Source organism: Brienomyrus brachyistius, chromosome 15, assembly GCF_023856365.1.
Source record: "Brienomyrus brachyistius isolate T26 chromosome 15, BBRACH_0.4, whole genome shotgun sequence".
Lineage (NCBI taxonomy): Eukaryota > Metazoa > Chordata > Actinopteri > Osteoglossiformes > Mormyridae > Brienomyrus > Brienomyrus brachyistius.
The window spans coordinates 19,304,471-19,326,673 of record NC_064547.1 but is presented as its reverse complement, the minus strand read 5'-3'; the positions used below and the strand labels follow the sequence as shown (position 1 = coordinate 19,326,673).

Here is a 22,203-nt window from a genome sequence, read left to right as displayed (position 1 = left end):
GGTAATAGGGGACAACTAGGATTTTTTCCGCCTGCGTTCACCTGCTATCTACTTGATTACCTGATTAGTGTGCCTGGTAGAATCTGAATAACGGATGTTTCATAGTTACATATAAGTTTATTAACAATTGTAATACAAATGATTTTTTTTTTCCATTCATAAATTGTACCATTTTACCTATATTCAGGCAGTACGCATAGGTACACATAATAATCTTCTCCTTCAGTCATATAGAGGGTTACATCCCACAGGTGATCAGAAAAAAGTGAAAAAAAGAACCTGATTGATTGATCCAAGATGAATATCAATATAATCAAGGTTGTGAAAGCAAGACAGTCTTCAGAAATCAGAGTGAATTACGTGTTTGTAAAATGTAACTGCAAAGCATTGCACAGATAATTTATCATTTTTCAACATACAATGGTATTGAACTGCCACTGATTGAAGACATCTGCCTTTATGTCAACTTGCATGTTAAAATAATCTAATATTATGATTTTCTCTTAATCAGTAGTTATCTTACTTTTTGGACACTTCAAATCAAACCAAAACAGTCAAATTTCACATTGCTGTAAAATCACGGTGACCTGAATCACAGTAACCTAAATGCACGCACATAAAAACTGCACTTATCAATTCAGTCAGAAGGGGGCAGTGAGCATCTCAGCAGGTTAGGCTTCAGTGCCTGTGCCCGTAAGGTTGCTGGTTTGAATCCCATGCTCGGCAGAATAGTTACATCATCATCGGGTCCATGAGCAAAGCTGTTAACTCCGTAAAAATTTCTCCCGGGGTGCTAGACAAGTGGTTGATCCTGTATAAATGTTTGTGCGTGTTTCAGAGGAGAGCAAGAAGGGATTTGTGAAAAGATGCTTTCAGTTATACTTGTAGTTGTGTGAATGGCAAATGCAGCATCATTTCGAAAGAGGGTTTACTCTACTTGGTACAGTAAAGCTTTTAAATGTCAGAGATGAGGGCTTTAAGCTTTCAGTGCAGAATATAACTCGAGAATTTTCACATGCAGCATTGCGCTGGCAATGTTAACCCTCCCCAAATGTCCCAATAGAAAATATGAAGAATATCTGAAAATGTTTGAGCAATTTTAATTTATTTCAATTTTCAATTAAATTTTTTTCAGTGCACACAACAACCCCTGGGGTCCTCAGAGTACGACCAAGTACCACTTGTACATTCCACATCAGTACCACAGTTTGAGAACCACTAATAACTAAACGTGTGAGTTGAACCCTGCTGTCCTGCACACAGATGACACACTGTATCTATTTATACACTTAATACGCACACACACATGCACACGCACCACAGGTTTGTAATTATTTCTTTGTGGGGACTCACAGAATACGGCGACCTTTAACCCCTACCCAGCCTTAACTGTAACCATAAGTAACCAAACAAAATACTAGATTTTTGGCATTTTTTAGTTCTTTGATTGCGGTTCTTTGATCTTTGTGGGGACCGCACCATCAAATTAATACGTTTTTATCACATTGTGGGGAGCATTTGGTTCCACACAATGTAATACAAACATAATCCACACACACACACACACACACACACACACACACAGACAGACCATATCCAAGCCCTCACATGTGCAGACACACCTCGGAGATAAGTGCATACATGAATCACATCTTCCCTTTCATTATATAATAGCAATAAATAAATAATTTAATAATGCTTTTTAATTTAAATGACAAATACAGTTACAGAAACAAGATTTAAATCAAAATGTCTTTATTATTGTCTGTATACATTCAACATCACTATACAGTGGTTTGGGAGGATATTAGAGAAGCTCCGGGCCAGACAGGAAGTGCGTCCCTAGCACCGCTGTCCTTCCCAGCAGGCCCTGCAGAGGGGAAGAGGGAACCACACTACACTGAAGTGGGGGGTTTCTTTTTCAAAAGAGGGAGGCTGTCATTCACAGCCCATCCTGTGAAGCACAATAGATAGTTAAGACTCTCGGCTGGGGATTTCACTGGAGGGACTCCGATAAAACAGAAGGGTACAAAAATCAGGGTGCCCAAAGCCTCCAACCTCTCTACCCCCCCGTACCTCAAAGCTCTCTACCACCAACTACCTCCAACCAATCTACTGCAACCTGTCTTTCACTTGCTGCCTCAAGCCCCTCTACCACCCTCAAGCTCCAACATCTCTACCACCCACTATCGTATCTCAGGATAGTTATTGGCCACCCATCCGCTCATAATTCGTTTTTTTTTCCCGAAATGACAATTCAGACAATTCCGTTGCAAATCCGTAGCGGAACATTTGATATTCATTTAGCATGAACATTCGCATGTCAAGCCCCTCCATGCTTTTCCTCCCCGGCTCTCTCTTGGTAATCGCATAAACGTCAGTCCTTGATATTGGCTTACAGGTCTATCAGTGGACAGTAGGGGTGTAACGGTACACAAACTTCACGGTTTGGAACGAGCCTCAGTTTTTGGTTTGCGGTTCAGCGCAACTTCAGTCCAGCAGGGAAAACAGAATTTTTTTGGGAAATATTTTATTATTAATTGTTTAATAATAAAATTATTAATTTAATTTCTATTTGTTTCTATATTGTAGAAATGAATGTACTATACTTATATAATAAATAGAAATTTCTAACATCATAACAATCATAATGAACTGAATCCTCTCTAAATCTTCTCTACTAAATGTTCTCTACTACCAAGTGTGGTTGCATGTCTATAATAACCTCAATAGCTTTTTTTTTCCACAGCCCCCCTCTGAATATTTTTCTTAGCAAAAATGCCTTAGATACCACAGTCAGGCTAATTTGCAGAGGCTGTTCCTACCTTGCGCAGCTCGTACACACACTCACATGATGCAGTTTTAAATGAGTTGACAGCCAACAAAAAGTCTTGGTCTAATCAGCTACCCTCTTTCTCTCCAGTGCTCGTGTAATGTATCGGGAAACCAAAATGTTCCCAAACTGCTTATTATGAGTGATTATATCAAGAATTAGCCTTAGCCAACTCATAGCCACAATTAGCGTAATGTTTTCCATGGGGAATAAATCTTTTCATTCATTTAATGATGCGTCCTGAACAAAAAATGATGTCTCCATCAAAAGGCTCCTCAAGACCTTCTCCCAATTCTCTCCCTTTGGTCAGCAACCCAGATGGTTCTCTTGTGTGGTTCCCCGACGGTGGAATGAGCTGCTGAACCATATCTAGTCATCAGACTCCCTCTCCATGCCTAAAAAACCCATCTGTTCCATGACTTCCTCTACGAACCTGATTCCTCTTTATGTTCCCCGAATGTTCTTATGTTGCACTTCTGATCCTTGAATAGTCTTATTAGGTTCTTGCTTTGTCAGAAGTTGTGTAGATGTCGTTGTGCAGTTGTGTAGGTCCTGCTCCAGGACAGCTTACACTTGTATCTGGTTGTTCATTGGAGGCTCAACTCCTTTATAACCGTATGTCTGTAATGTGTTATTTGCATCACTTTCATGTCACTTTGGACAGAAGCTGCTTCTGCTAAATTTCTAAATGTAAACAGGCAAAAAATCCTCAAACATCCTCCCACAGAAGATGTTGAAGACGGACATTTAGAAATACCTTTTAAACAAGTGTGACTGATCTTCTTCCATTTCTTGGCTGTAAAGAAAAGAAGACACACCAACAGAGTGACAAGTGTTGCATTCAGCACTGTCCCAATCAATGACCTGTCAGTACTGATCTCATCACTCTGTCACTCACGCAGACACCAGCGCTGTGTCTAACAGCCGTGCGCACAGAGACATTTTTTTTCACTCAGAAACAGAGCAGCGAATGTGAATAAGGTGAGGAGAAGTCACAATTTACCCGATACAGGAAGTAGCCTCTGCTTTGGATGCCACCTGGTCCATGAAGATTCTCCTGAAGCGAGAGGAATAAATTTTAATCTGTTTAGCTTCTTGCCATTTGTGACGTGTGCAGTGAAGGTCTGCATTGTTGACAGAAGATTTAGCCAGTTTCAGAATCAATCCATCCATGTAACCATTTGTCTTATTCAGGGTTGTGGGGGGTCCTGAGCCTATTCTGGAGGCTACCCAAGAAACTACCCAGGATGGGATGCCAACCCATCGCAGGGCACACTCACTCCTGTGGGCAATTTAGTAACTCCAATTAGCCTCAGCATGTTTTTGGACTGTGGGGGGAAACCGGAGTACCCGGAGGAAACCCCACGACGACATGGGGAGAACATGCAAACTCCGCACACATGTGACCCAGGCGGAGACTCGAACCCGAGCCCAAGAGGTGTGAGGCAACAGTGGTAACCGCTGCACCACCATGCCACCCCTCAACTCAACATATTATTGTATTTTAATAAATATACACCCCACTTTACGAAAGCAGAGCTTTCCAATGACATTTCATAAGCCGAAATGGCGTAAAGGGAAGAAACAATTACAATAAATTTATATGGGAAAAATGTTTTGCATGTTTCTAGACTGAAAACAATAACCTACCAAATCATACCAAATAACACATAACACCTAAAATAACAAAAACATATAGTAAAAGCAGGAATAACATGGTACACAGCCTATATAAAATACGAATAATTTCTGCATACTAAACCTTCACCAGAATCAGTACAGTCATTGTGTTGCTTAACGACAGGGATACGTTCTGAGAAGCGCCTCGTTAGGTAATTTCACTGTCGTGAGAACATCGCAGAGTGTATTTACACAAACTTAGATGGTGTAGCCTACTATACACCTAGGCTATATGTTATAGCCTAAATAGCGATTAAGAAGTGCAGTATAGTAACTGCATAAAGCAGTAACATAGCTGTTTATTGTCATTAGCAAGTATTATGTCCTGTGCATAAATGTTTGCTCTATATTTTTACATCACTGGTGTGTTTACACCAGCATCACCACAAACATGTGAGTAATGCGTTGCACCATGACGTCACAGGGGGGTAGGAGTTCTGCAAATTTATATATGCAGTCCATTGTTACCTCGATGGCAGACTAATAAACAAACGCTAAATGCTATTACTGCTTTTACACCTTTGTTTCCTAAAAATCCTCTTCAGATTTCTTTTGGTTAGTGAAAACACGTGCTAATGTGGGTCTTTCGTAAAAGCGAAGTTACATAAAGCGATCGTTCGCAAAGTGGGGGTCTTTTAAAAACGAACGATGCAGGTATATTTAAGAACAAACAAGTATAAGCATTATAGCTGGAGGACCCCGTGAGTGATATCTGTGGTCTTAATGGATTGATTTGCCCAGTCCTACTGACGTCGTAAGTGACCCACTTGCTCTTGAAAACTCTCTGAATCACCCCTGTGGTCTGATCCTTCAGCAGTTCTTGGTCTAATTCTCAGGTTCTTTGCTTTTCCTTCCCCCTTCCAGGGAAGCTATGCTGCTCCTCATGTTCCAGTTAATTCCACAGATGTTTTGTCGGGGGAATTCAGGTAAATGACACAATTTTTTGGAAAAAATAAGGAAGAAACCAAAAGAACCAAGTAAGCGGCTTTCTATTGGCTGGGAGTAACAGAGATCCGATGTTTTTCAGTACTGTAATGCATTACAGACCTTCTACTACAACCAGACAAAACACAGCGCCCACATGTGGCTCTTATGCAGCGCAGTAAAAAGCATGAACAGCATGTTGGCCACAAAATCTGTCCAGAGTACAACCCATGTCTGGGCTGCACCGAGGATCCCATTAAACGGAGTTAAAACCTGCCCCCTCCAGCTGGCCTGGCAAGCCACGCTCTCGTACAAAGCGTGCAAAGGACGGCACTAATTTTAGCCAATTATAATTACCCACAGTATGGAGGGAATGGCTAATGCTGCAGAGCAGCTAATGGAATGGGTCATATGAGTGTAGCATACACACATATATACAAGTACGTGCACACAGAGGCTGTGCAAGAACCCAGGGTTCGCATGGATGGTGTGTGTGTGTTTGTATGCATCTGCACGTCTGCGCATGCATGTGTGTAGCTGTGCAGACGCTGACAGTACGGTATATCACAGGTTCATACCCCAAAGGTGATTCTCCTGAGTCTCCTGGTGTGTAGCTGCGGTACGAGCTGTAGCAAAGGGTGCAGCACAGGTGCCTGCCGTCATAAACACAGACATACGATGAACCATGAGCTCCTGTAAACGCGGGAATACAGTCGTCCCTCGTCACTTCGCGATTCGACTGTCGCGGCTTCACTCTATCGCGGTTTTTTTTTTGTATATTCATTAAAAGGTTGATTGAGACAGTGATAATGATATATCGCCTCAGAAGCATATTTGCTCTTCGTAATTAAATGTACAATAATAATAATAATATGATATTTGTAACGTCTAATATGTCTTATTTTGTCTAATATATTGGGTAATAGGAGTATAATTGACCTGCCTGTAGGCATATTTAAGTCCACGTCAGAGTCTGTAACCCCAGGTCTGTCATTGACATTTTGATGTTACATGTTCCTGTGTCCTGCATTTAGAGTGATTCCGAATAAACCCTTAACAGTAATGGTGACTAAAGGGTGCTATTTCATGTCTAATAATGTTAAAAAACGTATTTAGAAGGTCGTAAACAGGTTTTCTACGCTCTAACTACGAAAATATTCAATTTGTCGATAAAGAATCCTACTTTGCGGAAAATCACGGCAACTGATTAACTGCGAAAACGAGGGCTGACTGTACTGAGACACGAAGAACCAGGAAATTCTGTTAACACACGAATACTGACACACAAAGATCAGAGAGCTCCAGTCAACGCACAAATACTCACAACAAAGAACCATAAGCCCCAGTTAACACACAAAAACTGACACACAAAGATCTATGAGGTTCCTAATAATTTGCTGAGCAGCGGGAATTGATTGTACAGTCTGGATTCAAATGAGTTTTGGTTTGGATGTGAACTGGAGTCCATCAGTTGTTGACCACTGTGTTTTGAAATGTAATGTGCATTGTATACAGAGTGTGCGAGTCCATGCTGCAGAACATTTTAAAATGTAATGTGCATTCTTACCATAGTGCGTGTTTTTTGTATGACATTGTGTTTGAGCCATGATTATCTACACTAACACGCTTGCTGCCGTTCGTGTTTGTATGTGCTGTACTGAGTGTACACTGTAGGGGGCGTATGAAAGTACTTCTTATATTATAGGAAATGCTCAAAATCAGACACGTGAGCCTTTTGAAAGAGTCGGCACTTTGGAACCTTCTAGATCTCCAGCAAAGTCTGTCTGCTCCCAACAGGCAGCAGTGACACAGTCATCGCAGTAATTCAGAGCTTGATCTAATCAGAGCCCAGTGGCAGAGCGCCGCAGTTAAACCTAAATTAATCAAACACTTGGGGGAAGGAGTTTGTTCTATTGCTTGATTTATTAATATTTTTTCGAAATGAATGAGAACATGGCAGGATTTTTAAAAGTATCAAGCATAAATAATGCAGAGTGTCCTCTTGTTCCCTTCAGCTGCGAGACAAGGAAAATTGGCCCTTTCAAGATGCAGCAATTTACATGGGTGCAATTGGAATGAAATGCGGGAACAATGGTGTTTACTCAGTCAGCGTAGAGACAGTAACTGGGATGCCTGCGGAAAGTGGTGACCCTTTCAAAGTGTCACTGTCACGAAGTCGCCAGCCCTCAGCGAAGGTCTGGTCGGGTCGGGGTACTTATTTAGGTTAACAGGAGAAAGGTAAAATACATCACTGCGGTACGGAAGCAGAATAGAAAATGGATCGGTTGTAAGGCAAAATATGCATGTAAAATATAAAGAATATTCTAAGAAGAAATAAAGAATCGCTGGGAAATTCAGTCAAGCTTTCGTATTTTGGGGTCAAAGCCTCAGCAAAGATCCGGACTGGACTGGGATTAAAAATCAGCCCTGGAATTTTGCCAGCCAAGGGGAGAGGAGGAGGCCCCCCCCATGAAAATGTTTGTCTTGCCACATACCCATCAGACAACCAGGAAAATGTTCAATATGCCAGAGGGCCAGTCCAGCCCTGGTAAACATCGCTACCTGTTCTGGCGTGTATAGGCATGTAGAGTCCAGTGCAGGCAACACATGAGACTAACTGTCCGCATGCTGGTGCAGTGTCACGTGCGTGTTTGTACTCACTGTGCCCTCCGTGTCTCCAGAATCTTGGCTCTTACTGTAGTGAAATAAAAACTGCACAGTGGAACACAGTGATCAGAGAAATAGAGAGAGTAACCGCTCTCCCTCCCCCACTGCATCTGCATCCCATTCCCACACTGGCAGTGGGCATGAGGCTGGAGACAGCAGCTCACCCTTTTAGCGTCACCCCTGCCTGTGAAGTCCTGAAAAAGAGCGGATGATGCGATAAGGCTCAGAGAAGACAAAGCTGTGGCACAGAGTGTGGACAAACAACACTGCACAGTAAGGACAAGCACTAGAGCAGGGCTGGCCAGTCTTATCCCCAGAGGGTCAGTGCGTGTGCAGGTTTGTGGGATGACCTTTAGGTCAGCTGTTCAAACCCAGGTGTGAGGACTCTTCAGCCAATCAGTCCTCTAATTAGAGATCTAATTAGGGAGTCGCAGTGAAAACGTGCACACACAGCGGCCCTTTACGGATAAGATTGTCCACCCCTGCACTAGAGAGTAGTAAAGACAAGCACCTGTGTAAGGACGAGAACAAGCGTAAAGTAAAGATAATAAGTGATTAAAATTACGGATATCTGTCAGTGAGAGCTCAAACACACACACACAGAGACACACACACACACAGAGCATTGTACTGGCTCTGTTACGCAGGACCTGTCAGACGTGCTACCTGAGAATGCTGTACTGCCCTCATCGCCATGTAGCAAAGTTGTCCGAGTGTGTCGACATCCTGCCAACGAGAAGCAAAGCAGGAGTTAAATCTGAGTCCCTTCCTCAGAGCGACTGTAAGCAGCACCAGTACATTCTAAGACACCTGACCTGCGGCCTGGCTTCTGCAGAGAGGAAGCTCATACACGCATCCTCTATCTGAAAGGGAGAAGACACCACAGAACATCTCAATCATACCATTACTATTCTGTTAACAGTTATTAATTATTCCTTAAATTATCCCTAATCGCCATGGTAACAGCTGAAATGCCACCCTGCTCCACTGAATCTACACTAAAACCCACCGCCTTCATCTGAAAGTGAACCGCAGTTCAAAGCCGTCAGACGTGCTGAACCGTGTCTCATGCAGACTGCAAACCAGGTGGAAGCACATGAACCCATTTCTGAAACGCTGCTGGGCTGTTTAGAAGCTGAGCAGGGCTTTTATATCGGTCAGCTGGCTGGAGATTTGGAGGAGTACCCATGGAAAGGCTCCTTTATATGTAACAATATTGCACAAAAAATATCCGTACATACATAGGGTTTGCAGAAGCGCCAATGCAAAAAAGCGACATATATAAGTAAATTTGTGCTTTATCTTTCATTTATTTGATATGTTCTTTAGTATGTATTACTAGTATATTTTTGCCTTATGTCTTTTTGCTATAAGGTGTCTTGAATGGTATGGGAAGGTAACTCTGAAGTGAAATTTGACTTATGATAGGGCTGGTGTAACATATTAATTATGTCAGTTTTGAAAGCAAAACTGCATTTTATATCTTCAGAAATTATGCAAACTAATTAAACTGAATTTATTCGAATTAAAATGTTTCAGTGTTTCTGCCCCGTACATGACTGAGACCTCCAAACACAGGCCCCGAAACAGAGGGTGACACACAGGGAAGAAAACATGTTTGTCTTCAGGGTGACTTACAGGCATGATTTCCAGCTGCATTCAGGTAAAAATCGAAAGCCAGTGTTGTCAGTTTTCAAAACTTGATGTTTCAGTATTTTGTCTTTCTTTTTAATTCAGATGAAGCTGTGAGTTGGACATTATCAGAAAATTTCCATGGGGAATAATAGTAAAACCCGAATGCTGATGCATTCAAATAACTGCAGACTCACAGGGCTCCATACTGACCTCATCCAGCAGCTGAAGTGGCTGCTCTGGAACCAGCGCCTGTGATGAAACTGGGGCACCTGCCAACCAAATACTGTGGTAAGACACGAGAGACACTAGTGAAGAAAAGGACACAACCACATGTAGGACACACCCACGTGTAGGACACACCCACGTGTAGGACACACCCACATGTAGGACACACCCACATGTAGGACACACCCACATGTAGGACACACAGACAAAAGGACACATCCACAAATAGGACACACCCATAATCAGGACACACCCACATGTAGGACACACCCACGTGTAGGACACACCCACATGTAGAACACACCCACATGTAGGACACACAGACAAAAGGACACATCCACAAATAGGACACACCCATAATCAGGACACACCCACAAACAGGACACACACGTGTAGGACACACCCACAAACAGGACACACCCACAAACAGGACACACACGTGTAGGACACACCCACAAACAGGACACACACGTGTAGGACACACCCACAAACAGGACACACACATGTAGGACACACCCACATGTAGGACACACCCACATGTAGGACACACCCACATGTAGGACACACAGACAAAAGGACACATCCACAAATAGGACACACCCATAATCAGGACACACCCACAAACAGGACACACACGTGTAGGACACACCCACAAATAGGACACATCCAGAGATGAGCTTATAGTAGTCTTGCATAATGCCAGGTTTCCCCTACACAGACCACACAGACATAACTAATTAATTTCACTGCCCCTCCCGCCCGCCCCCAACAAGCAAAATATTGTCTCCATTAAATTATAAGGCTGCTCTGTCCATTAACATTCGTATGCATAAATGCTTTTATTTTGATCTATATCAATTCCGAGTGGATTTATATTTGCCACATTGTGTACAAAGAAACTGCTGACTATAAAGTATCCATAGTAATGATCTAATCACTTTGTCTCAGGATTGGATTTATTTGTTTATTTCTTTATTTATTTATTTATATATAATTGATTTATATCTCCCCTTGGTTATCTTTATTTGAAATTACTGTAAATATTGATCAAACAATAAAAATAAAAATGCATTTAGAAAATGTTGCCTAGTGTAAGGTTTTTACGGGAATTATGATTTGCCTGGACAAACATTCATTGCATTAGCTGTGCGTTAACACTCAAGGAAAGTGTGTATACAGATAATGAAAAATATATATAATTCCAATACTTTGTACTAATGCCAGAAAAACATTTCTTGATACAACATGCTACCATGATGCCAGATGCAGTTATTACAGTTTTAAATTTGTCACATGATCTTCTTCCTTATCACCAGCGACATTTTGCACTTATCAAAGCATCAGCACGTCTGTCAGTTCAGTTTGCATCCTTTAAATCCTGATTCTTCTTCTGAATCAGTGCTTGAAGTGTGCCGGCACTCACCAATACGCAGTACCAGCACCTTTTTGTATCTCTCTTCAGAGTACCGGCACCTCTCAGTATCTGCCGGTACTGAATAATTATGTGAGTACCAGCACCTGGTACTCAATAAGAAAGGGAGTACCGGCACCTGGTACTGAATATCAAGGGGAGAGCCAGCACCTTGTGCTGAATAACAAAGGGAGTTCCGGCATCTGTTTTACCCCCATTTCAAGTACTGATCTGAACTATGTGAATTTTGGGGATCCCCAAGCAGGCAATAGCACACATGTCTGCAAAGTGAGGAACCACAACAGAACCACTCACTCACAGGGTGAATCTCAACATGACCGTCCTTGTTTACTTGTGTACCTGTTTTACATCATCTTCCATTGCCAATAGACCAGTTCCTATATTAAGAACAGAAGTACAGAGAACGATAAAAAATACCCGGATGTTGGTCTTGCTCCTCCCCAAAAATCAAGGATACATCAGTTGCATCCTCGCCGAACGAGACCGATCCCATAAGTCACTGCACCACAAGTTCATTCTTGGAAGGCAAGTTAGCAAGACCGGTATTGACAAGACCACAAGTTCGATCTTTGTGTTCTAGGTATTGAGATTCATCCACACGCGCAAAAACAGGGAAGACGCAGGGTGCCCAGTGATGAATGTTTCAGAATAAATGTGGAGGAAATGTGAGTCATATAAAGAGCTCACAGAAAGTCTTGGGATGTTTCCTTAATTCTGTAAGAATGTCGCATATTTATTGGTTTCATAACAACAGTCCATTGACAAGCGATGTTTAACGTATCTACAGGTATCTTACACACAGACATTCTCTTTTTATTCTCAGAGTTCTTCAGACTGACTCATTCAATTCTGGTCATTGGCCTCCTAAGGGATACTAAACAAATCTTTAGTGTTTTGTTATTGGAAAGGTGTTACTAATTAGAACACCCAAATGAGACCACTTGTCCATGAACTTTTTAAGTCAGATCAGCTTTTTTGGAACTATAATTTGGGTTTCGATTTCTTACTACTTGAAATGATTTGCAGAAAATTACTGGACGTTTTTAATGTTTTACAATTTAAAAAAAAACAAACAAACAAACGAGTAAAGAAATTTCTACAAGATTCTATTGTTCCGTAAATCGTTTTTAAACTGGATTTTTATTAAGACCTACAGTTTATAGATATTTTATCAAAAATAGGCATTCGAAATCTTGTATTTAACTTTGACGCGGTGCTTTAAGGTGCCACTGCAGCATTTGTGCTGAGAGAAAATAAGGAAATATACCGAGAGTACAGAAAAATGAATATTGTAAACGATTATAGTTTAACTGCGAAACAGATGGGAAAAGGTGAACCTGTTCATGGCCATCAGAGATTTTGGAATGAAACTTTCGGTTTTGACAACCATAGAATAAGTGGCATATTTTTGTTTGCCCACTTGCTGGCAAAACAGATAAGCAGAATTGTCTAACTAGTTATTTTGCTTAATTTAATTTAAAGAGTAAATAGTTCAGTGTTTACAGTTTCCCTGGATGTCAATGATAATTTTGCCAAATAAAATTTTTACTTTGAACCCGGCGTAAATTCAAACGTTGTTAGTAAAACGCAATTACACTTGTTCTGGAATCCCAAAAACAACTTACTGGAGAAAACAATGAACGACTTCGCATATGTACATTTTTCTTATTATTATTTCCCAAAATGAACACGAGTATTAAAAAAAAGCATTTAACTTGCTAAAAGTCCCCAGTGTGCTTGCCAGCGGTACCCTGATTTATTTCACTTACTTTGGCACGCAGGACCCGCGGAAAGCAGCAGCAGGAGCGGCAGCAGTGGCAGCGTTGGCTTCATGGTCAGCGGCCGCTCATCCGCTCGCAGTGTTTCTGAGGAGCGGGACGCCGGACGGGGACCTTTATAAAATCCCGAGGTCACACCCCGTGACAGCCAATCGCGTCATCGGCTCTGCACACTAAACTCCACCGGTATTCTTCCACACCATTAAGTGGACACCCCTTTTGTCAGGAACCATGCATTAGTTAAATATCCATCACAAAACATAATGCCGTACGTCAAGATATTTAAAAGCAGAGCAGAAATATAATGTATCCTAAAAAATGTTCTATATGTTTTAATCCATATTAAAAATGCAGCTTTGTAACGTCTCATAACAAATATTGCGAGTACATCAGTAAAATCAATTTGCAATTTAAGTTGCAACTGCATTAGCAGTAATTGCCTTTCCAATACTAATTTGTGTTAATTATCCAACACGCAAAACCATATCCCCCAAAATAATGATTAAATCTTGTTTTAAACAGCTGAATTATTCAATTATAATTTAATAATTAAAGTGGATTAATTGGGGAAACAACAACAAAACAAATATAAAACAAAATAATGTCTTCTCGTTTATTTTTACTGAAATCACACCCCTTAGAAAAGGCTTAGCCCCCCCCCCCTTTTCATAAATATCCAATGACGCTCCTGGTTATTACAACTGAATAACTGCGACTGGGTTATGCTTTCATTTCATATAAACCGCTGAAGAAACCAAGACTGAAAGAAACGTCATTTCGCTATTCACGTGAGAGAGCTGCCAGCAGCACATTGGATAACTGAGTTTACATTATTGGAATTAAGATGATCTAGTTACGTGCCCCACCTGATCCTCTGCACCGACATCAGCCACCTGTGTATCATATAGTACCTTAGTTCAAATTTCACAGCATTTGAAACCAGAAACTTTATCTGCCACTGGTACTGAAGCAGAAGCACATTGGCAGGTTCAGGGGGTCCAACACCTGACAGAGGCCTTTAAATGCAGTAACAGTCAAAAGTTTGGACACGCCAATCCACCTACAAAGGAGAGTGATGGTGTCACATCACATGACCTGGCCACCTGAGCTAAACACAGTATAAAATTATATGTAATATTGAAGAGGAATGGGAGGGGGAAGAGGATCTTTTTTTTTTGGGGGGGGGGCATCATTTCCCTCAGTCAAGGGTTGTTTCCCAACCCGGTTCTCAGGGACTCCAGCATTTTCGTTCCCTCCCGGCTCCCTGCCAGACAGTCCACATTTTTGCTACCTCCCAGCTCTGGGTAGCAAAAGCATGGATTGTCTGGGAGTCCCCAAGGACCAGGCTGGGAAACACTGCCACAGTCCAAAGATATGAAGTATGGCAACCTGACATCACCCAGTTGCCCCCATTGTTTATCTGCTCTGATAGACAGGTGCCAGGAAGATGGAGCCAACACCTGCTCCTCCAGCAGTATGATTTACTGATGGAAGTTTCTTTGTCCGTGTTAAAACTGGAAGACTGAAGGCAGCATTTGTACAACTGCCCCAAGATCAGAGTGTGTCTCTGCTGTTCCCTATTCCAGCCCATTCCATCAACTCATGCAAACAAATATATGTTGATGTCAGGGGTGAGCGTGTTGTAAATAAATATCGCTATGTACCATGAAATGTCTGCATTAAAAAAGACCACTGTTTGTTTTATCGTTGTACGTCTTCATCAAGAGAAAACCAGCAGCTTCTCCTCTTTTACGTCAATTTTGTGCACTTGACAGAAATTAATGCTGAAATATTGCAGTGCTACATTATCTTCTAAGAAGCTTCTTTAATACGTTTCTGATTTTCCACATTGTCCTTATATTACAATGATTCACAATAGAATTAAACATAATACTGAGAATTCCAAGGGGAAATATCTTTTCAGCATCAAATTATTGTATTAGGATATCTGTTAGAAGACGACTCTAGTTTGGGGAGATAATGAGCCGTGTGTGTGGGAGGTGATGAGGAGGAGGGGAGAGGAAGATAGGTAGCTTCAGCATCATGGTTTCTCAGTTTGTCTCTAGGTTTAATTGTTTAGCCTGTGCTTTAACTACAACAAACTACAGTTTTCCTCATTAATATACAGCACTGTACAAAAACTCTTAGGGGACCGAAGACAGTTATGTTCAGTTGTGATTAATTATGTCTGTCAGATTGTGCCAACATAGTCATTTAGGAGCCTCTCCTCAAGTTAAAGTTGACCATTAGCACACTGTGTATTATGAAGTAAATTAGCTAAGTAAGTGAGTTGGTAGTGAAGGTTTATGAATACATGGAACGACTGAGGTGCCGCTGAGGAGAGGTTTGGAACCTGAAGCAACCAACCATCCAGCAAGATATCAGTAACTTACTGTTGAACAGATAGAAATTCCTCTTACTTTTCATCGTATTACAGTAAATATTGTATAAATTATAATGCTTCATTTTCTGAGAAAAAGGTAAATAGTTTTTAAGGAGAACAGTTTAAGCGATTTCCTGTCGAGGTGAAAGACGTCTGGGCGCGTTTTTCACTAACGATTGTGCTGAAGATCTGTTTTTGGATTTTCACCAGCAAGGTTTCAGTTACTAATCCATTTTGCATTTGGCCATGTGCAGTCTATCTCGTTAAATATATGCAAAAATCTTAATTGCAATAGATTTAGTCATGTTCAGGTTCTATTATGTGGATATGAATGCAGCGCATTGTGCAGCTCAGCTGCTTGGGGCAGTGCACAGCGCAGGGTCGGTCCGTATTTGGGTCGCTGTGTGTTGGGCAGTGACCTCTGCTCAGCTGTTCCTGGGAGGGTGTAACTGCAGCTTCCTCCCAATACATCTGATGATGTCCTTTGTCATTTAGCTCTAAATTACCATATTGCTGTGCCATTTCTAGTTAATTGACATTCACTTTTACAGGATCATCTTCTGTAAAGCTCTTGCTTACCGAATGAATCAAGACTAAGTAACAGGGTCATCAACAAATAGTACATTTCTTTTGGCTCAGAAATGATTATCTTAATAATCTGTCCATTTATTAACAATACACAAAGTGGTTATTCATCAAAAGATACATGCAATCCAAAGCTACCAGGCTCTCAATAAAATTCACCTCTTCATTAAGATTTATTCATCCATCCATTTTCCAAACTGCTTGTCCTACTGGGTCGCGGGGGGTCCGGAGCCTATCCCGGAAGCAATGGGCACGAGGCAGGGAACAACCCAGGATGGGGGGCCAGCCCATCGCAGGGCACACTCACACACCATTCACTCACACATGCACACCTATGGGCAATTTAGTAACTCCAATTAGCCTCAGCAAATTGCCAAACCTTTAATTCGGTGTCTCTATAAATTCAATGTAACATACCTGTTTTACACTTTACTTGAGGGGATGAATAATGTAGTAGTACATGCTTACGTAACTAAGTGTTAGTTAGTACTGATCCCATGCTTGTTCAGCATTAATCAATCATGGCAGTTCATGTATACATTTAGGCACTATATCATTTAACAGGTAATTAATTAGTTAATAATGGTAAGACCACTAAAGGGGGCAAAAAATACTTTAACTCATTTACTACTCAAGAACAAATTATGGACTAATACAGGATTCCCCATGACATACATGAACTGATATGATTGATTAATGATCAATGAATATGGGATCAGTACTTAACAAACACTTAGTTCTTGGTTAATTAATGCATTATTGATGTACCCTCAAGTAAAGTGTTACCAGTGCTTATAATGGTAATATTCAGGAATGCCACTACAGATGTATCAAAATGGAAATATACTTTTACTAGATGGTGTGTTGTCATTCAGTTTCACTAAAGTCAGACCCCGTATTTAAATTAATAAATGTACATTTCTTATTTTTTGAACATTTATTCTCTATTTATGACCAAATTATTAGTTGTCTGTCGTGGCGTCTCCAACAGCAGCAGGATGTGCCAACATAAATTTCCCCAGACCTTGATCCTGTGACAATAGAGATTCTTATTCTTTGTATTCAACTTAAGCAGGTTGCAGGCCTGGGTGAATCCCAAAGACTGTGCCTTCTCATCATGCAATTTTCATCTTCCAGAAACTCGCCTTGGCTGACAATTCGACTCCAGTATCCAATTCTAAATATTTCAGATTCAATTTCCTTCAGATGATCGACTTACACCGAAGAAATCAGAGCTTCTGTTTCCTAATCAAATGTGTGGAATCTTTCATAATCTTTTTGTTTTAAAGAGAAGTTAACCCACACAGCTGAAAGGGCAGCCCAGCAGCATTAGAAGGGTGTAATTAACCCATCAACATGTCACTGACATTATTAGCTTCTCATATCATACAAATCAGGAAAATCAATAATTACAAAGCAGTATAGTAAGTCCTACTTTCCACTGCAGTGGTGAGAAGGCCACTCATCCTGCAGGACCTGAATACAGATATTTCAGTCCAGTAATTAGACTTTTTGTCCATCTGAGATGAAAGGGTGTTATCATGCTTACTTTGGTTAGTGAGAAGCCGGGTAGGATAGAAAACCTGCTGCATAGTAGCTCTCCAGGACCGGAGTTGGAGACCCCTGGGATAAAGGTTTTGCAGCCATTCCATGCAATTGAGGTTACACAAATATCTAAGTGAAAGCACTAGTATCTTCTGACCAGTAGATGAGGTAGCATTTGCTCTGTATCACTATGCGGTTTATTTTTTCAATCGGTTGAGCACAATTCCTGAAACACGGTTTCAAGAAAACAAATTTAAATCATTTGCAAAATCGAGTAACTGCATTACAAACAGATTGCCATTTAATCGAAATAGGAGGCCTGCTTTATCATTCCTTGAACCAGCGATGAAAACTGTAAATAAATCTATAAAAATGAAATGGTCAGGTTCAAACATTCATTTATTTTATGATCTATTTGAGGCTTGGTGTGATATGATACAGTACTTTGAATTTTAACTGGTGTACATAATCCCATTTAGATCTATATTTCTTATCCCTGTTCAATTTAAAAATTACTTTTACACATAGAATGGACGCTGCTTTTGGTTTATTCAGTTTTTGAAGATTTATTTACATTAAACTGTAGAAAGAAGTGATCGGTTCTACTGGGAGGGAGATGCCAGTGTGATTGGGACTGGTAACTGTGGTTTGTAATGCCAGTGTCCCTGTGCCCTGTCATATTCAGAGTGAGTCAGAGGTCCTGCTGAACTGCACTTTCCATTTCTGTTGCTCTGCTGTCATTTTGTGATTTTCCTTGCTTTCTGGAGTTCATAATTGCCCTTCTTCTATGTCAGCATGTTGCTGCACTGAAAAATGCTGGAAAAATGGTATTTATTAAGAAACAGACAAAAGATTATTAAAGGGATGTCAGGATCAGCGCCGGTCCGTTCCTGCCCTTTGCGTCCCCAACCTGTTTGGCCAGCAGGTGTCGCTGTCCTCTTCTCTGTTTCTTGCCCTTCAGCCCCAGTGTGCCTAGTCCCTAGTGTGTTTCCCTGCTCCCCCGACTGCCACATACAGTAGGTCAGTGGGCTGAGTGTGCGGCTCAGAATCTGTTCCCTGTCTCACCTGTGTTTTTGTTCCATAGCGTTTATTTCCTGCTTCCCTATTCTAGAGTTTCCCAAGGTTTATTGTGATTATTTCTGTGTATTCTTGTTTCTAGTATTTCCTGGTGTTGTTTCCCATAGTGCTTGTTGTACAGTAGGTTCTTAGTCCTTAGTGTTTGTTATTTCTCCTAGTTCTGTGTGTTCTTGGATTTATTTTGTCCACCTGTTTCTCATTGCTCATGTGTCTCCCTTGATTGGTTCATTGATTAAGTTACACCTGTTCCTTGTTTTCCCTGGATGTCTGTGTATTTAAGTGCCTTCCCTCACTCAGTGCTTTAGTCTGCTATAGTAATGTCATGTTGCAATGTTGCAATGTTGCAATGTTGCAATGTGCTCTGGTTCTGGTTCTGGTTCTGGTTCTGGTTCTGGTTCTGGTTCCTGTGTTGCCCTGTTCCATGCTCGAGTTTCCCTTATGGTTTTTGTAGTTTGTTTTTAGTACTGAGTACTGTTATAATTTTCTAACCCCTTGTGGTCCTTTATTTTGTGTGATTTCCAGTATTCTGTACTTCCCTTAACTAAACCCCTTTTGTGTTGGAGCCGCATATGGATCGCCTCAACTTTTCCCGCCTGCAAGTCTGTAACAAGACAAGCTAAATTCTGGGTCCATCACGTTAAAAGCTGCATTTAGCTGAATTGTGAAGTATATGGTGATCGTAAGTCACAGAGCACAGCCAGAGGACACATCTGTCCATCACAGTGCACAGCCAAAAGACTTATCTCTCCATCACAAAGCATAGCAAGAGGGCATATCCCAGCATGAGGATGGAAGACCTGCACGCAAACACAGGATAACAAACTGCACAAATACGAAGGGCTGCAACCCTGCCCTCAACCCCCACCCCATCAGACTTATTCTCATGAGAATTATGAGGAAAATGCAATGATGGCGTGCTGTATATCAGGTATACACACAGAATTATGCACTGAAAAGTACCTGTGACTAATGATGACAAAGAAACATGAAACACGTGGAACACGCTTATTAAATCCACAAGATATAGAGAAGGACAATCAGTTGTTTTAATTACAGCCTCCCATTACTGGAAGACTGGTCAGGAAGTAAATCCTCTAGTGGAAAGTGGCTGTGAGCGTGTCACCCACCACATCCTTTGACATCCTCAAAAATGTTTGTTTTCATTTTCGCCAAACCGGAGCGACAGCGGAACGTGAAATTAAGTCCTGAAATAGCAACACTGGTGCACTTGTGTCCTGGCAGAGGTCTGCCTCTTAATGTGAGTTAATGGATGATACCTGGGGCCCGGCCTCACAGCGGATGTGTTTTCCCTCACAGCGGATGTGTGACCTGAAGCCAAATCGCCTTCCTACTTCGCACAAACATGAGCGTGGAGCGAGAGTCCGTGAGCGTCTGAGTCAGTGGACGTAGAACATTGTATGATGGCATTTTATTCAGCTTAAATTCAAAGGAATCCACGCTCACCTCTGTTCTATAAATCAGCTGTCTGGTAAAAATAAGATATATACATAACAAGCTTTAATTTAATTACCTGGTCTTCTCTAAATCAACTGAGTAAACTGAGAAACTATGCAAGACTAAAGTTTATCAGAATAACTAAAAAAAGACGCCACCCAGTGAGCAGAAACTCCCAGGCAGGGAGCCAGATGGACATGGGTACCAATCTTGGTCCAATCTTGACATGATTCATTGTTTTCATGCTGACCCCTGTCTCAGGGATGTCAGTACAGTATATGTTCTGATCCCCTTCTTTACAGAAGCCCAGATTGAAACCTTTAGACCTGCCCAAACACTCGAGACTAATCCAGTTGGGATTGGAAAGGATCCTCAAGCCAGGGGGGGATGGGAGGGGCAATGCAGTGGCAAAACCCACCAGGTATCCGCAGTGCAGGTCAAAGCCCCCAGTGCCAGGTATCCACCACAGCGGATATATTCCGTCACTCTTCTAACACACATTTGACAAACTTTTAAAGATATTACCTAGAGGTACTTCTCCCCTGAGCTGGCCCCTATTTCTGAAACATTTACATTTTACATATTTAGCAGAAGTTCTAATCAGTGACATACATTTTTTTTTGCAAAAGCGGGATTGGCGAGTCCCTGGAGCAGGGGTGGCCGATCGGAAGGGCCAGTGTGTATGTAGGTTTTTGGGATAACCTTTAGCTATGCCTTTCTAGCCCAGGTGTGAGGACTTTTCAGCCAATCATTACTGATTAGTAATCTAATTAGGCAGTTGCAGTGAAAACCTGCACACACTACAGCCCTTTCTGAATAAAATTGACCACTCTGACCTGGAGAGTAAGGGCCTTGCCAAGGGGGCCGATGGTGATGTAATTCTGCTGGGAACCTCGGGATCCCATGCCCTGAGTTTGCATCTCAAGAACCACATACTGCCCCCAAAATTCTCATGATCCTGCCAGCTGGATTTAAATCAGTGACCTAAGGATGACAGCGCAGCTTCTATAGGCCTCTACTCTACCGACTAATCTAGCAAAGGAGGACATCCATACTTCTCCTGGGTTTCACACATACCCTCATCCCTGGGGCTGCGTGTGTGTCTGTTTTTAAATACTTGAGCTCATGATGTGGTGACATAACCTTTGTCACGGCGAATGAGCTGAAAACGACCAAGGTGAATGTATGGGCCAAACAGTGAGTGTTACACAAGCATCTTTTCAGAGTCCACAATGTGTGCGATGACGAACTGAGTTAATGTTTGCATCCACCACGGTGAAAAGACAGTAATGACAGCAGATTGAAACATTAGCCATGAATATAGTTCATCATGCAACTGCCACAAAACAAGCATCCGTCACAAAGCGAGTCAAACACAAGGATCAAATATGACCCAAATTCAGTTCATTAAATAGCAAGTGAAAAACTGACAACAAAACATAATTGTCACATAACCACTGGTTTTCCTGCAAATTGCGCTGTGAAAGAGATGTCCTTTTTGTTTCAAGCGAGTCCATCAGTAATCCAGAGCACATCTGGCACACAGGAAGCGGTGATCAAATAATGACATAGATGTTCTGAAAAAGCCCACGCAAGCAAAAATAAAGAAGCCGAAGTAATGTGTATGACAGCCTGCACTTGACTGAAAACAGAGGAAACGGCCAGGAAATAGCTGCATACTGCCATCATGTGACCAACTCTGCCTGCTAGCACAAAAATCTACAAAAACAACAGGCATGTAACCACATGCAAGTTTGCCAACTTTGGTCAGCTGGCTGGTGTGAGATTTTCAATTTGAGACAAGTCTGTGCACACATGTACATGTATGTAACAGTTTTATTATCTTGTAAATAATCTGTAGGGTTTGCAAACTGCCCCAACACTTCTGATGTAGCTGATAAGATTTCTTGCGTGGGAGGGAGAGTCAAAAACCATGAGTGTCACGCCAGATGCATGACAGCCCACGATGGTGCACATGGTGTAA

General features: G+C 41.5%; 1 protein-coding gene across 2 annotated transcripts; it reads right to left on the bottom strand.

The window, feature by feature from the left end:
• Positions 1-1,738: 1,738 nt before the first annotated feature.
• Positions 1,739-13,289, bottom strand: nmu (neuromedin U). 2 transcript variants are annotated; one of them, XM_048977139.1, is made up of 10 exons: positions 13,166-13,289; positions 9,950-10,008; positions 8,920-8,967; positions 8,771-8,830; positions 8,269-8,298; positions 8,099-8,149; positions 6,016-6,090; positions 3,837-3,890; positions 3,591-3,629; positions 1,739-1,870 (listed from the first exon to the last, which is right to left on the bottom strand). In XM_048977139.1, the coding sequence occupies exons 1-9, from the start codon at positions 13,227-13,229 to the stop codon at positions 3,594-3,596; spliced, it is 477 nt and encodes a 158-aa protein (XP_048833096.1). In that variant the 5' UTR covers positions 13,230-13,289; the 3' UTR covers positions 1,739-1,870; positions 3,591-3,593. The 2 variants fall into 2 exon arrangements, with proteins under 2 accessions (XP_048833096.1, XP_048833097.1); XM_048977140.1 differs by lacking the exon at positions 8,099-8,149.
• Positions 13,290-22,203: the final 8,914 nt, after the last annotated feature.

Excerpts from the sequence above, each read along its gene's own strand:
- nmu (XM_048977139.1), bottom strand. The coding sequence starts at position 13,229 with ATGAAGCCAACGCTGCCACTGCTGCCGCTCCTGCTGCTGCTTTCCGCG. Across the intron at positions 10,009-13,165 it reads CGCGGGTCCTGCGTGCCAAA|GTGCCCCAGTTTCATCACAG; the intron begins GTAAGTGAAATA and ends TTTGGTTGGCAG. Across the intron at positions 8,831-8,919 it reads CTGCAGAAGCCAGGCCGCAG|GATGTCGACACACTCGGACA; the intron begins GTCAGGTGTCTT and ends TCTCGTTGGCAG.